The sequence below is a fragment of the Sycon ciliatum genome, chromosome 3 (assembly GCF_964019385.1).
Source record: "Sycon ciliatum chromosome 3, ocSycCili1.1, whole genome shotgun sequence".
Classification (NCBI taxonomy): Eukaryota; Metazoa; Porifera; class Calcarea; order Leucosolenida; family Sycettidae; genus Sycon; species Sycon ciliatum.
This window is the reverse complement of record NC_088645.1, coordinates 31,525,017-31,537,516: the sequence shown is the minus strand read 5'-3', so window position 1 is coordinate 31,537,516 and position 12,500 is coordinate 31,525,017. Positions and strand designations below refer to the sequence as shown.

General features: G+C 44.2%; 1 protein-coding gene across 2 annotated transcripts in view; it reads left to right on the top strand.

Moving 5' to 3' along the window:
- Positions 1-12,500, top strand: part of LOC135812667 (fibrillin-1-like) — a 61,815-nt gene that overhangs the window by 40,690 nt on the left and 8,625 nt on the right. Inside the window, exons 8-11 of one of the 2 annotated variants that reach the window (XR_010552912.1) lie at positions 1,739-1,861; positions 3,390-3,506; positions 4,124-4,240; positions 5,590-5,940. Coding sequence is in view for 1 of the 2 variants with exons in the window: in XM_065325945.1 (XP_065182017.1) it covers positions 1,739-1,861; positions 3,390-3,506; positions 4,124-4,240 (357 nt within the window). In the remaining variant the exon portion in view is untranslated. The remainder of the gene's footprint in view (positions 1-1,738; positions 1,862-3,389; positions 3,507-4,123; positions 4,241-5,589; positions 5,941-12,500) is intronic. The other variant, XM_065325945.1, reaches the window with a different exon arrangement.

Sequence of the window (12,500 nt, the reverse complement as noted above, 5' to 3'; positions counted from 1 at the left end):
CAAACGGGTTCGGGCTGCAACCCTGTCCTGTCCTGTCCTGAACATTGCCGTAAAACGGTCACATGTCCCCTCATACGAGGGGCCGACAGACATGGGGTAGGTCAGTTGAATACGGTACGCAGCACGCTCCGCAGGCCAACGAGAGTTCGGGTATACTTTGCGCAGCTGTGGAATTGGAAACCCCTCTTTGATCAGCAGCACCTGCCACATGCGCTGCAATGAGCCTGGCAGCAGGGTAGTGTTAGCTGAGTCCTCGCCGGCACTGGTACTGCCGCAACCGAGTTAGGCACAGACAAAGAAGGGCCCACCAGTGCCACCACAGGGCCTCTAGAGCGATCGTCGTCGGGTCGACACTGATGGACAGGGAGGCCTCCATGATCCAGCGCTCTTGAACCATCTGTTACACCCATATCCTGCTCCCAATCTGATCTGCGATCGGCTTGCTGCGCTCCTCTTTGCACTTGTGTCGGGCCATACCACTCTTCGACAGTGACCGGCCACAGACCGCGCATGGTGTTCATGATTGCGGGTGTGGTCCAGATGACATAACGCACACACACACACACACACACACACACACACACACACACACACACACACACACACACGAGCGCGTGCCCATGCACACACACACACACACACACACGCACACACATATTGAACGGTGATGACGTCTTACAGACGTCAGCGAACAAAAAGTGGTTTTTGGTGCTGTCTGGCGTGTAAACACATTGTTAGTCAGTTGTGTCATGATTCCTGTCTCTTGTACGATGAGTCCCGGGTACGAATCCAGCTTTTGAACGCCATGCTTTTCTTTTCTTCTCTTTTGAGCGATCTTCCAGTTGCAATTGCGTGCATTTAGCATATTTCACACAATTTGAGCAAACCTGATTCGCAAAATGATCTTTCTTTGAAAGCAGGCCTTAACAAATGTTTCTAATTTAGGAAATGTCTCTAAGAAATTCAGCACTACTGGGCCTTGCTCTTATCCATTGCATTTACATTTTTACATGTAACTCCCAAAAACAGGGTCAAAAGCAAGATCAAAACTACGAATTTAATGAAATTCCGGCCATAACTGTTTTTATGGGGGGGGGGGTGAAAAAACCAGGTTGAGCATGTTCCAAATCGAAAGAGCCTCAGCCATTACAGAGGTATCCCACACGGTGCGGTTATCACGGTATTGACCGCATCACTATTATTTTGTCACGAACATGGTAGCTCAACCATGTGAATCAATAAAGGGCGCTGATTTTGGTTCTAAATTTCGACCAATTTCAGAGGAGCCACCCAACTTCACGAGTAAATCGTACTTCAGGTGGCTGACCGTACCACACTGACATACTTTCTGACGCCCCTGCATTGGGCCTGCAATAAGAAGCTACCACTAATGTCGTACCAATCCTCACCTTACTTTGAGGAATGAACTCGGATGCTTAAAAGCTCTCCATCCGAGTTCATTCCTCATGTTACTTTTCTAAAGTTTTGTTCAAACTTGGTAAGGAACTTGAAGGGGAGACAAGCATGATCAAAAGAATGCTTGAGAATTGGCAGGAAACCAAACGGTTGTCACTTCAAAGGTGACAAAACAGAGACCAGAGCCAGAGAATAGAATACTATCACAACACACGTCCAAGAGCTGTGTCAAGTGCAGAAATGCTCAAGTTCAGATGTGTGTGTATATGGCGTTATGCAAGTGCAATGTATGTGCCTGTATTTCTGTGGTTCATCTTCTCAGATATTGATGAATGCTCAACTAATCCATGTCCTGCCAATGCAACATGTCAAAATCTGGAGAATCGATTTGACTGTGGATGCCTTCCTGGACATTCTTATAACCGAACGACAAATGAATGTCAAAGTAGGTACTAGTAGACAAGGGTACTTGAAATATTATGGCCATGATCTTCTAATTCCAAACGACAGCACAAGCCGTCTCTTTAATAGTGCAACCCCCCCCCCCCCCCCAGGCGCATGTGCAAGTTTGGTGTTCTCCTGGTGATGTTCTTGTCCTTGTCATTGTACTGGTGGTTTCGCAGTTCTTGTTGCTGTTTCTGTGGAGTCGTGATAATTTTACAGTGAACCTTAAGCTCTGTTTTCTTCTCCTGAATTGTTTTATGCTGTATGATGTAAATGTACCCCCATTGAAAAAATAGTGGACTCTCTTGAATAGTTACCCATTTGTGAATGACATTAAATTACTTCGTCCGTTAACAAAAACGTCGTGATGGATTTTATTGGATATGAAAACACTTAGAAGTTAGAACAGTTCAAGAACAGTTTGTATTGACTGCAAATCACTGGATGATGGTAGTTCAGCTCATGCATTGCGTCTTTATAATAGAAACTGTTGGCAGAATGAGCAGAGAGTTCAGTTTGCGTCGCTTTCACTCGATTTATTTTTGACCCTGCATCACTGTCGTCATCTGCTGCACGCTAGTCGTGATCTCTCTTGAGTCTATGTTCAGCTAGTTTCAGCCTTTCCTCGGCTTCTTTGGTCACACTCTGCTTAACTTTGGTGATGTTGATGTCATTCAAATTGTCTTTCAGGCTGCTTGATCCACTGCGGTGGCGATTACTTATTTCCGCCAGAGAGCCGTAAAAAATTCCGACTCTTGGTTTCATCTCCAATCTCCAGAGCTCTGCGAAACGTGGGAGTAAATGCACAGCCAAACTGATTCCAATGGATACTCCTACCAGCTCAGAACGGCAGCGGCTAGCAAGTCCAGTCGACTTTCCTTAGCCACGAGACTCTCATCGGACTGCAGGTTTCTGAAAAAAATGCATGGTCATCAGCATTCGAATCTGGGCTTTGCGCAGGTTGAACAAGAACTTGAATTCAGAATTATTTCATTGCGCCGTGCTATCGGAGCAGCTGCTTGTTCACTCGCTCATTGTGTAGGATCGTTGCTCCGTTCCATTGCTCTCTATCATTCTCGAACTCAGTGCTAGAGTAGCAGGGAGGCCAAGCGTGCAGCGCATTCTCCCTTCAGAGAAGTGGTATTACAGTTTCGCTTGCCATGGCTGCCATTACCTTTGTTGCCACAGTGCAGCCATGGGTTCCGCTCGGCTTGTCGTGAAAGGTCGCTTTCCTTGCATCATACCTCTTTCATGGCATGAGAAAGTGATCGCGACTCTTCTCATGGCAGTTTGTGCACAAACCAATCCCTGAGAAATCCATCACGAAGTTTTGTTTATTAACGGAGGAGGTAGGTGTGATTTCTTTTTTTGAAAATGTGCACAAAAAGGTGCAAGACACAAAAGTCACAAGTGCATGATAACTAAGAGATGTAGCCTTCTGACAGCCTCAACACATTGCACACATCATGAGTAGCCTCTTACCTTTTTCTTGTTTCTTGTAAATACCCCATGTTTTTTTCCTTTCGCAGATATCAATGAATGCTTGACTCTGTGCAAAGACAAGAGTACCAGTTGCACTGACACAGTTGGGAGTTACAAATGTGAATGCCAAACGGGATTTAATGGAACTGCACCTTCTTGCACTGGTTAGTACACTGGTTAGCAGTTTGGCTCCGCTGCTCTGTTCTGAGAAGCAGTGATCCCTCGTTCAATGTGTATTTTACTCCAATTTTGACTTTTTCCAACTATCCCCAATATTGAGAGTCTCTGGACAGAACTGTCATGGGCAGTAAATGAGATTCACCAGGGGATTAAAGGAATCAACTCTGAGCAAAATGGAATATTTGCCATGTTCCTTGATTTGGGTAATTACTTACATGTATTGACTCCGGCAAAATTAAAACAGTTTATTCTGAACTCCTCCTGCCTGTTGTGAATGGGAATACTAGTTGAGGAAGTAGTACTTGTACTTGTACCTGGTCAATTGGCTGGTCAAGCACATCTCGTGTACTCGAGTTTGAGCTCATCGTATTCTCGTTAGGGGCTTTCCAGGATGACCAAGATGATGACAATTGTCCCAGGGAAACTAAAGTTACGTCCAATTCAAGGTAAAGAATTTGAGGCCACAATTCTTCACATACATTGAAACAGTTTATTCTGAACTCCTCCTGCCTGTTGTGAATGGGAATAATAGTTGAGGAAGTAGTACTTGTACTTGTACCTGGTTGATTGACCCATGTGTGTTAATCTATTCCCCTTATAGATATCAATGAGTGTAACACCATGTGTAATGGTACATCATCACAATGTAACAACACTTTGGGAAGCTTTTTATGCACCTGTGATCCTGGATTTACTGGCGACGGATTTAATTGCACAGGTTAGCAATTAGCCTACGTATAGTGTGTGTGTGTTTGTGTGTGTGTGTCGGTGTGTGTGTCGGTGTGTGTGTCGGTGTGTGTGTGTGCTCGCACCCGCACGCTTGCGTGTATGTGTGTGCGTGATTCCGGCACCTTGATCGCTTCCACCAAAACTGCACATGTATCCTGCGTGTTTCGTGAAAACAACGGCGGGAGGAACTTGTTACGAGTGGGCCTTGACCATTCCTAGCATATATTTCGGTTGAATAATTGGCGGTCGACCTCCGTCAAGCGCCGGAGCGTGCTGCGGTGTCCTCACAACCGGATACGGTGTCAAAGAAATGGGATCAATTTCTGTGATTGGCGGTACTGTCGTTGTTGCCGACTCCACCCCAACCCCAGCCACCAACAGCACTGGTGGTGGCAACAGCACTGGTTGTGGCTCCGGTGGCGGCAAGGGCAACGGTGGAGAAGGCACATTCGGTTGGCTTAGTGATCCACCACTCTTCCTCTGCATTGTGTGTTCGACTTGCTCTGGCTGTGTCGGTAGTAGAGGGAGCGGGTTCTTGCGTGGTCTTCACCGCTTAGGGCACTTCACTTTTGCTGCGTCCGGCACCATGTGAAGTGGTACGTGCTGTTTGATACGTGCACTCAGGTGTTGAAGGGTCCTACCAACGTACCAGCTATCACAATTCCGGCACTCAAATTGGTAGACCAAGTGGCTCAATAGGTGGGATGTAGGACATCCTTCCTCACCGTGACCGCACGTATCGTACTGAACACAGGGATGAAGTGCGCCGCAAAGTATGTTTGTGTAACTAGCATTTAAATTGTGCGGTACAATGTCTGTGATGCCTCTCATATGCAGATGTTTGGTTTTATTAAGACATAACTTGTGGAAAAGAGAAAATATTGTACAACATCCAGACACTAATTGTTAACTATTAAAATTGATTAATCCATCGTTAAGCTAAAGAGAAATTGATAGGTGAATACCAATGATTATTTCAACACCAGGTTTGGACGCCCTTGGTTTGCCTGCAATTCGTCAGACACTATTAATTTTGTTAACTACTAAAATAATATTGATTAATCCATCGTTAAGCTAAAGAGTAATCGATAGTTGAAAACCCATGGTCGTGTTAATCCTAGTTTGGACGCCCATTGTTTGCCTGCAATGTCAGACACTGTTTGTTAGCTATTAAAATTGATTAATCCATGGTTAAGCTAACGAGTAATCAATAGGTGAAAACCCATATTAACCATTTCAAAGCTAATTTCCGACGCCCATGGTTTGGCCCGCAATGTCAGATTTTTTCACTTCACTTTCTTTGGAATGCACAATTTCATTTTCTAAATTCACTTATAGACACATCTACGCTTGAAGAAAGAACTTTAGCCCCAGTTTTGAACCAATCCGCAACAGGCACGTTAGACCCAGTTTTGAACCAATCCGCAACAAGCACGTTAGCCCCAGCTTTGAACCAATCCGCGACAAGCATGTTGAACTAATCCGCAACAAGCACGTTAGCCCCAGATTTGAACCAATCCGCAACAAGCACGTTAGCCCCAGATTTGAACCAATCCGCAACAAGCTTTGTAGCCCCATTATCAGATGGTGGTGCAGACCCAATGTCATCTGTGCCTGATATTGGGGAAACCCCCGCCCAATCCGACTCAGTTATGAGTACTGGGAGCACGACAACTTTCAACAGCACCTGTAAGTAATAAATAATTAATAACTCCTCTTTTCAAGTTGATACAAGATTGTGATAGGGTAATTGTGATGCTGGATCTCACACTTAGTTTCACTGATTTTCTTTTTTCACTTCACTTTGCTTGCAATACCCAATTTCATTCTCCAAATCCACTTATTGGCACACCAGTTCTTGCACCTGCACCCTTAGGACTCCAAGGACCCAATGGCGTATGTGCCCGATGTTGGGAAAACACCAGTCCAATTTCACTCTGTAATCACTACTGTCAATAAAACTAATAACTAATACTAAACTAAAACCGCTAATTTTTACTTTTTTTGCAAAAGGAATGTCTTCGCTAATAAAGATTTGTCGCACGGAAAATGGAAAATTTGCATGTCCAGTAAAGTACCAGTAATGTACATTGTTTTAACCCTGAAACTCGCACCTCTAAAATATTATATTTCATCGCTAATTGGATCTGATTCAGAAATGGATAAATTTGTTAGCCGCTAAAACTATCCTCTTTACAGTACTGGGAGTACTACAACTGACAGTAAGACACTTAAATGAGAACAATGGATAATAATAATAATAATTGTACTCAGATGGAGAGCCAAGTTATGTTAGAACCTTCCAAGTTGGAACATGGCCAGCAATTGAGGACATCTGAGAGTTGTAATTTTTGTACTCCTCCGAGGTGTGATTTTTGGCGTGCTGGGCCAAGCACAAGGAAGCCATCTGCCAAAAAATGAAGAAAATGGTTGTTCTTTGATCCTTTGGTGTAAACTTTGTAGCTAGTCGAAGGAAGCTGCTGTTTGGAGCAGAAACGCCGATATTGACTATTTTCTGCATGTACTCCTGCATGTACTCAAGTACTCAGGCATGCAGTCTCACTCGTATTTTAGCTCTTTTTCTGGAATGGAGGCTGCTCTGCGCCCCTCGGTGAACATTTCCTGCGCTCGTGGAGCAGCTGAAAAGGACCACTAGTATGTCAGGTTCCTGGTTTGAAAATGGAGAGTCGACTTTTGTGCCTTGATAAAGGTACGTCTCAGGTAGCTTATTTTGAGTGCTCCTCGTACAATTTTGATCGTGATAGAAATTCTCAGACCAAAGTCAGCGCGAAGATGGCCGTACAGTTTTCTTGTGCATTTTTTAGTTGTTTCGTCTCGTATCTATGTCAGTATCGTGATGGTGAAGTGGAGGGGGTGATTTACTTCCTCTGGGCTTCGTTCGGCCGACTTTGCTTAGTCCTCGTTGAAAAGTGATGCTGACAAAAGGTCGATTTATAGCAAAATTATGTTGATTTTGAATGTACGTGATGACATGCGATTGCTGGCTATGAGGCTGTTCGAGTGTGCATCCAAGATGTGCTAGAGCTGTTAGCCAGTTAGTTGTAGAACGTCAGTACCGTCGGTCAGTGTCGTGCAATGTTATCGCATGAGCTGATTGTTTAGTAACTGGTGGTGTTAGTGGACAGTATAGCGTAACTTGTAGTTCCTTGGTCTTTCTCTTTTGTATAATTAATAATTATTAGGGCTGAAACGATCGTGGATTTTCACGTATCGATTACTCTTTAGCTTAACGATCGAGTACTCGATTATAATCAGAGTCATAATTCTGTGCAAACATTACTCTGTTTCCACTAACTATGCCTTCATAATACCAACAAATCTGCATTAGTGAAAGGGTAGCTCCGAAACGTGGCAGTTTTGAAGTCAATTTAACCTCAGAACATGAACCATACCCCTGGCAACTGCATACTCCCAGCGGAAACTGATTCTAACTTCACAAAACGAGGGTTTACAGTACCTTCTGGACACAAATTTAAAAAACGTAAAATAATCGTAATCGGTAATCTAAACGATTGCTCGACCGTTAGAGTTATCAAACGAGTACTCGATTAGTCGGTATAATCGTTTCAGCCCTAATAATTATTATAATTATTATTATAATTAAGCGACGAGGAGACAATAATTTGGGCCACAACCAGCTAAAACATGTCTTAGAGTGAAATTTTTCAAATTTTGTTTTCCTCCAGAAAACAGTTCTTGGGACCTTACTTGACCTCTTGAAGGTGATACTTGGTCCGTTTCATCGCAATTGTCGCTTATCTCCCACGCACCTTTTGACAGGTAAAACCCAGTCCGATCTCGATATCTAACTCACATTCGTTTGGGAGGTTGTGATGGCAAGATCAAAGGAGACCAGAAAGAAAAAAACGTTCGCGACTAGCGCCACTGGTATCGCGATTCATACAATTTTGATGGGAAAGTGGGAAACTTTTCGCTGCAGTGAATGCACTGCAGTGAATGCGCACATTCACTGCAGCGAAAAGCCAAGCGCAGCTCAAAGACCGGAACTGTAGCAGGGAAAATCGACATCCTGACCTGGAGAGCGTGACAGTCACGGCCAGTCCAGCCAGCGCAGTCGCCACGTTTGAACTGCAATGACCTGGTATTCTTTGCAAGCCTGCAAACTGATGGCGAGATGGTGGCAAAGAAGACATTGTCCGACCTGGCAGCGGCAGTACAAGAGTCGTGGTCAGCGTATCCAGCAGAGCATATGACAGCTGTCTGGAGAGGGATGTGTGCCTGATTCAAAAACATTGTTGAACACACAGTACTGTAGTGACAGAAGGGTCACGCTGCCCTCGTTCCTCCAAGTGCCAAAGTGACAACCACGACTGTTCCTTTCCCATCCCTGCCATACGCCAAGCGGAGAAAGCAAAAGATACTCTACGCCAGCCGCTATACACACCAGCGAATGTTAGCTCAAGTGGCATCAGCTCGAGTGATACAGAGCCAGAGTCGGATAAACTAAAGCGTGAGTGCAAGAAGGCGCTCCGTCGCTGTTTTCTTTTTGTACATTTTTTGTAACCTTGCTTCCTTTCTTCGACTTCCTTCATCAGATTCCATCGCTGAATTTCTTTCTTGTGGCGGACAGGAATCCTGTATCATGCTTCTTCACTATGCGTATTGGAAATTTTACAGAGCGGTAAAATAACTCCTGTTCTTAGTTGCGATAGATAAGCGACAATTGCGATGAAACGGACCAAGTACAAGGCAGAAAAGTAGTCTACAAGTGCCCCAAACACCGCTTTCAAAATATGTACTTTGAAATAGAAAATGACAGTTTTCGCACAGTCTGACACAAAGAGACAAACTATTACTTAGTGGCTTTTGTGGCGGAGCACAATACAACGGAACTAAAGATGTTGACACAGACTTGAGCATGTCAACGACATCAGTTTAAAGGCATGGCCCAAGTTCTTCCTGGAAAGCAACACGATGCTCTGGGCGGCGTCGCACTTGCATACTCTTTCGATTCTGGCAGTGACACTTTCGATCGTAGCCTGCGCGTCTGAGACTGCATCAGACGACTCATGAGAGCTGAACGCAAGTAACGTCGTGAGGCAGCCGGTTCGCCGCCTAATGATTATGTACTAGCCCACAACTTGTGCCTCTTCGCTAATGGAGACGACGGAGACGATTCCGCTTCGCTGTCGACATCAACATTACTGAGATCCCAACAAATTGTCAGCGGCGCTCTGCAGACCCGCCGCCACGGACTTGCAGGCACCTGAACAAACCTGGGCCATGCACAGCGATCGTCTGGCCCTGCGAGCTGCTCTAGTATCACTAGATGCGGACATTGTCAGTCTTTTCTCGCCAGCTACTTGAACTAGACCGCCAAACAAGTGTTTGAACAAAATTTGAGAAGATGATTGCCACATCATGAATGAATTGCAGAGTGAACGCGCTCCAAAAAAACATTTTTTTCATTTCGTCATTTCCCAACTTTTTTACGAAACCCCAAAGACATGTTTTAGCTGATCGCGGCCCATTTAATGATTGCAATGAATAATATTAGTTCCGTGGTCATGCCGCACAGCAAAGAAGTCTAAAAGAGGTTTAATCAAAATCGATTTTCTTGTCACTCTCTTCAGTGGATTTTTGTGACTAAAGAATAATAGTGTGTAGCAGAGGAAAAAATGATTTTTGGAGTGATACAATAATATTATACAAAAAAGGGCTCAAAAAAAGGAGCGTGAACAACGACTTGAGATAATAGTTATGAGCCATATACGTTAACACAAAAATAAACAATATATGAACCTAAGAAAGGGTTTGCTCCCCACACCGGAGCTCGCGCTATTCCGCCGACTTTACTTGACACTTAACTGACTCACGACTATATGTGAACTTACGAATAATAACTTGAGTGCTACTACATGCTTCTTATGCCTACACAGAACTGGCTTATACAGACGAATACACACAGCTTCAAAGACCTGTAATTGTCGAGCATATCGTGCGCGACAAATGTCGGTGAAACACAGACTTCTGATTATCACCATCATGTTTTGTATGGAGCTTTTGCGTCATCGGGTGCAGAAAGATTTTTCGCATCCAAATTTGGTACGAGAAACATCGACTTTCCGCGGGAGATTTTAATTTCGGTACATATGTTCAAAATAACAAGGCATAGCGCGGGAATGTGGCGTGGTTGCGATCGTAACCTTGGCAATGACGGCAAACACACAAGTTCCGTACTCGGGAACATTTCACTGCTCGAAAACGACGTACAAAAGATGCGTAGAAACTCCTCCACGTCATCTAATTATCCACTGATGATGAGAGTAAAATAATATTTAACTCTTTGAGGATGAGGGACCAATATATTGATATATTTTTAGGTGCTTGAAGTCGCTCATATGTTGCTGAGACGAGTATGATCTGATTCTTCGTCAAGGTGAGACATGTCGCTGTCGATCCACTTCGGTCCCGTGGAGAACCGGCCACATTTGAGTATACACAGAGAATGCGTCGATCGAGAAATTATTTGGAATTTGAAACTAAAGGCCGAGTCACAATACAACTTTCTGCGATGCGACTTGCGACACATGCGACGAGCTGCGGCAGCGACACACGGTTCACAATATTCTGCATGTTTGCGACGGCCTCATGCGCACAAGTAGTACAGGTCTACTCTCCATATAACGTAATCTCTGGGACCACGCAAAAAGTATGTTATATCGAGAGTTATGTTATGTAGAAAACCGTGTGTAAAATACAAGATGCACCCCAAAATGAAGGGTATTACAAGGCGGGTTCAACCGTGCAAACATATACACACTGTACCACCATCGACATCAGATACCATCAATGCCGCAGAATATATGCACAATAAGACTAAACTGGCTAGCTACGGCTACAGCTTGATTGTACCACGCACGTGAATCTACGTTGTATCGAGAGTGCACACGTCGAGGACTGCGCCGTAGGGTGCGTTATGCCGAGGTTTACGTTATGTAGGACTAGAACTGGCCTAAACTGCCTAGCTACAGCTACCGCTTGATCGTACCGTGCAAGTGAATTTATGTTGTATCGAGAGTTCGCACGTCGGGGACCGCCGTAGCATGTGTTATGTCGAGGTTTATGTTATGTAGGATTACGTTGTGTAGAACAAAATTTGTATGGGAGTGATGCTGTTTCGGCGCGGGATTTGATTTTTTTTATGTACTAGCGAGGTTTATGTACAAGTGAGAGTTGTTATATCGAGAGCAGACCTGTACTATGTGTGCACGTGCACCCAGGGTCGCAACTGTACTACATTTGTGTATGTCGCGTGTCGCATGTCGCAAAAGTTGAACTTTCTTCAACTTCTGCGACAGGTGCATTGCGACGGCTTGCGACAGCTCGGGACAGGCAGTTTCTTGTCGCAACTGTCGCAAATTGCGTGTCGCGTCTGAGAAAGTTGTATTGTGAATCGGCCTTAACTTGTTACTTTGTTGAGCATACTAGAAAACTGAAAACTTTAGCAGAATAGCAAAAATAGAAAAATATCAATTGTGCACTCGTAACCATGTATAAAACAATTAAAATGAAACAATTCCAGAACGTTTTCGTGTGACTAGCATCAGTGGAACATCGTCACATAGTAAGAATCACTAAAACAACCAGTTATATAGCTAGGGTAATATGAAAAGAAGCGTGAGAATGCAGCACAGCTTGCGGTTATGCATAGCGCGTGTAGTGTGAACCTTTGCAGTGTATCTGAGAATGGTAGCAGTAGATGAATGTGGCAGCTGTGAGTGCGTGTGGACAAACCTGGTGAGTGCGTATTATTTGAAAAGTGTGAGTGCTACAACATTTTCTTTTTGCTTGCATAAAACAGGGTCACATAATACGCACTAACCAGTAATGAAATAAACTAGGTGGGCACTCATATCACAATCTTAGCAACAATTGAAAGTTTTCTGAACGATATCTTGCCACAATTATCAATGTAATCCGTGACTGATGGAAATGATGAAAGTACAAGTTGCATGACAGTTGCGGGAAGAGGAGTATAGAAGCGGAGTGTACAGCAATGATGAAAACCCAGGTGATCTGTTACATGTACTAGGAGAGTTGAGCTTGACAGGTGAAGGTGGTAATGATGATGAGGATGATGATGGCGAGCAGGACGGTTGTGCTTTGGGGCCCGGCGGAGGCAGAGGCAATGAGAAGAAGTGATTGTACAAGTATATCAACAACATTATACGTAATGAATGGCCAGATTCTACAAAACGTTTCTT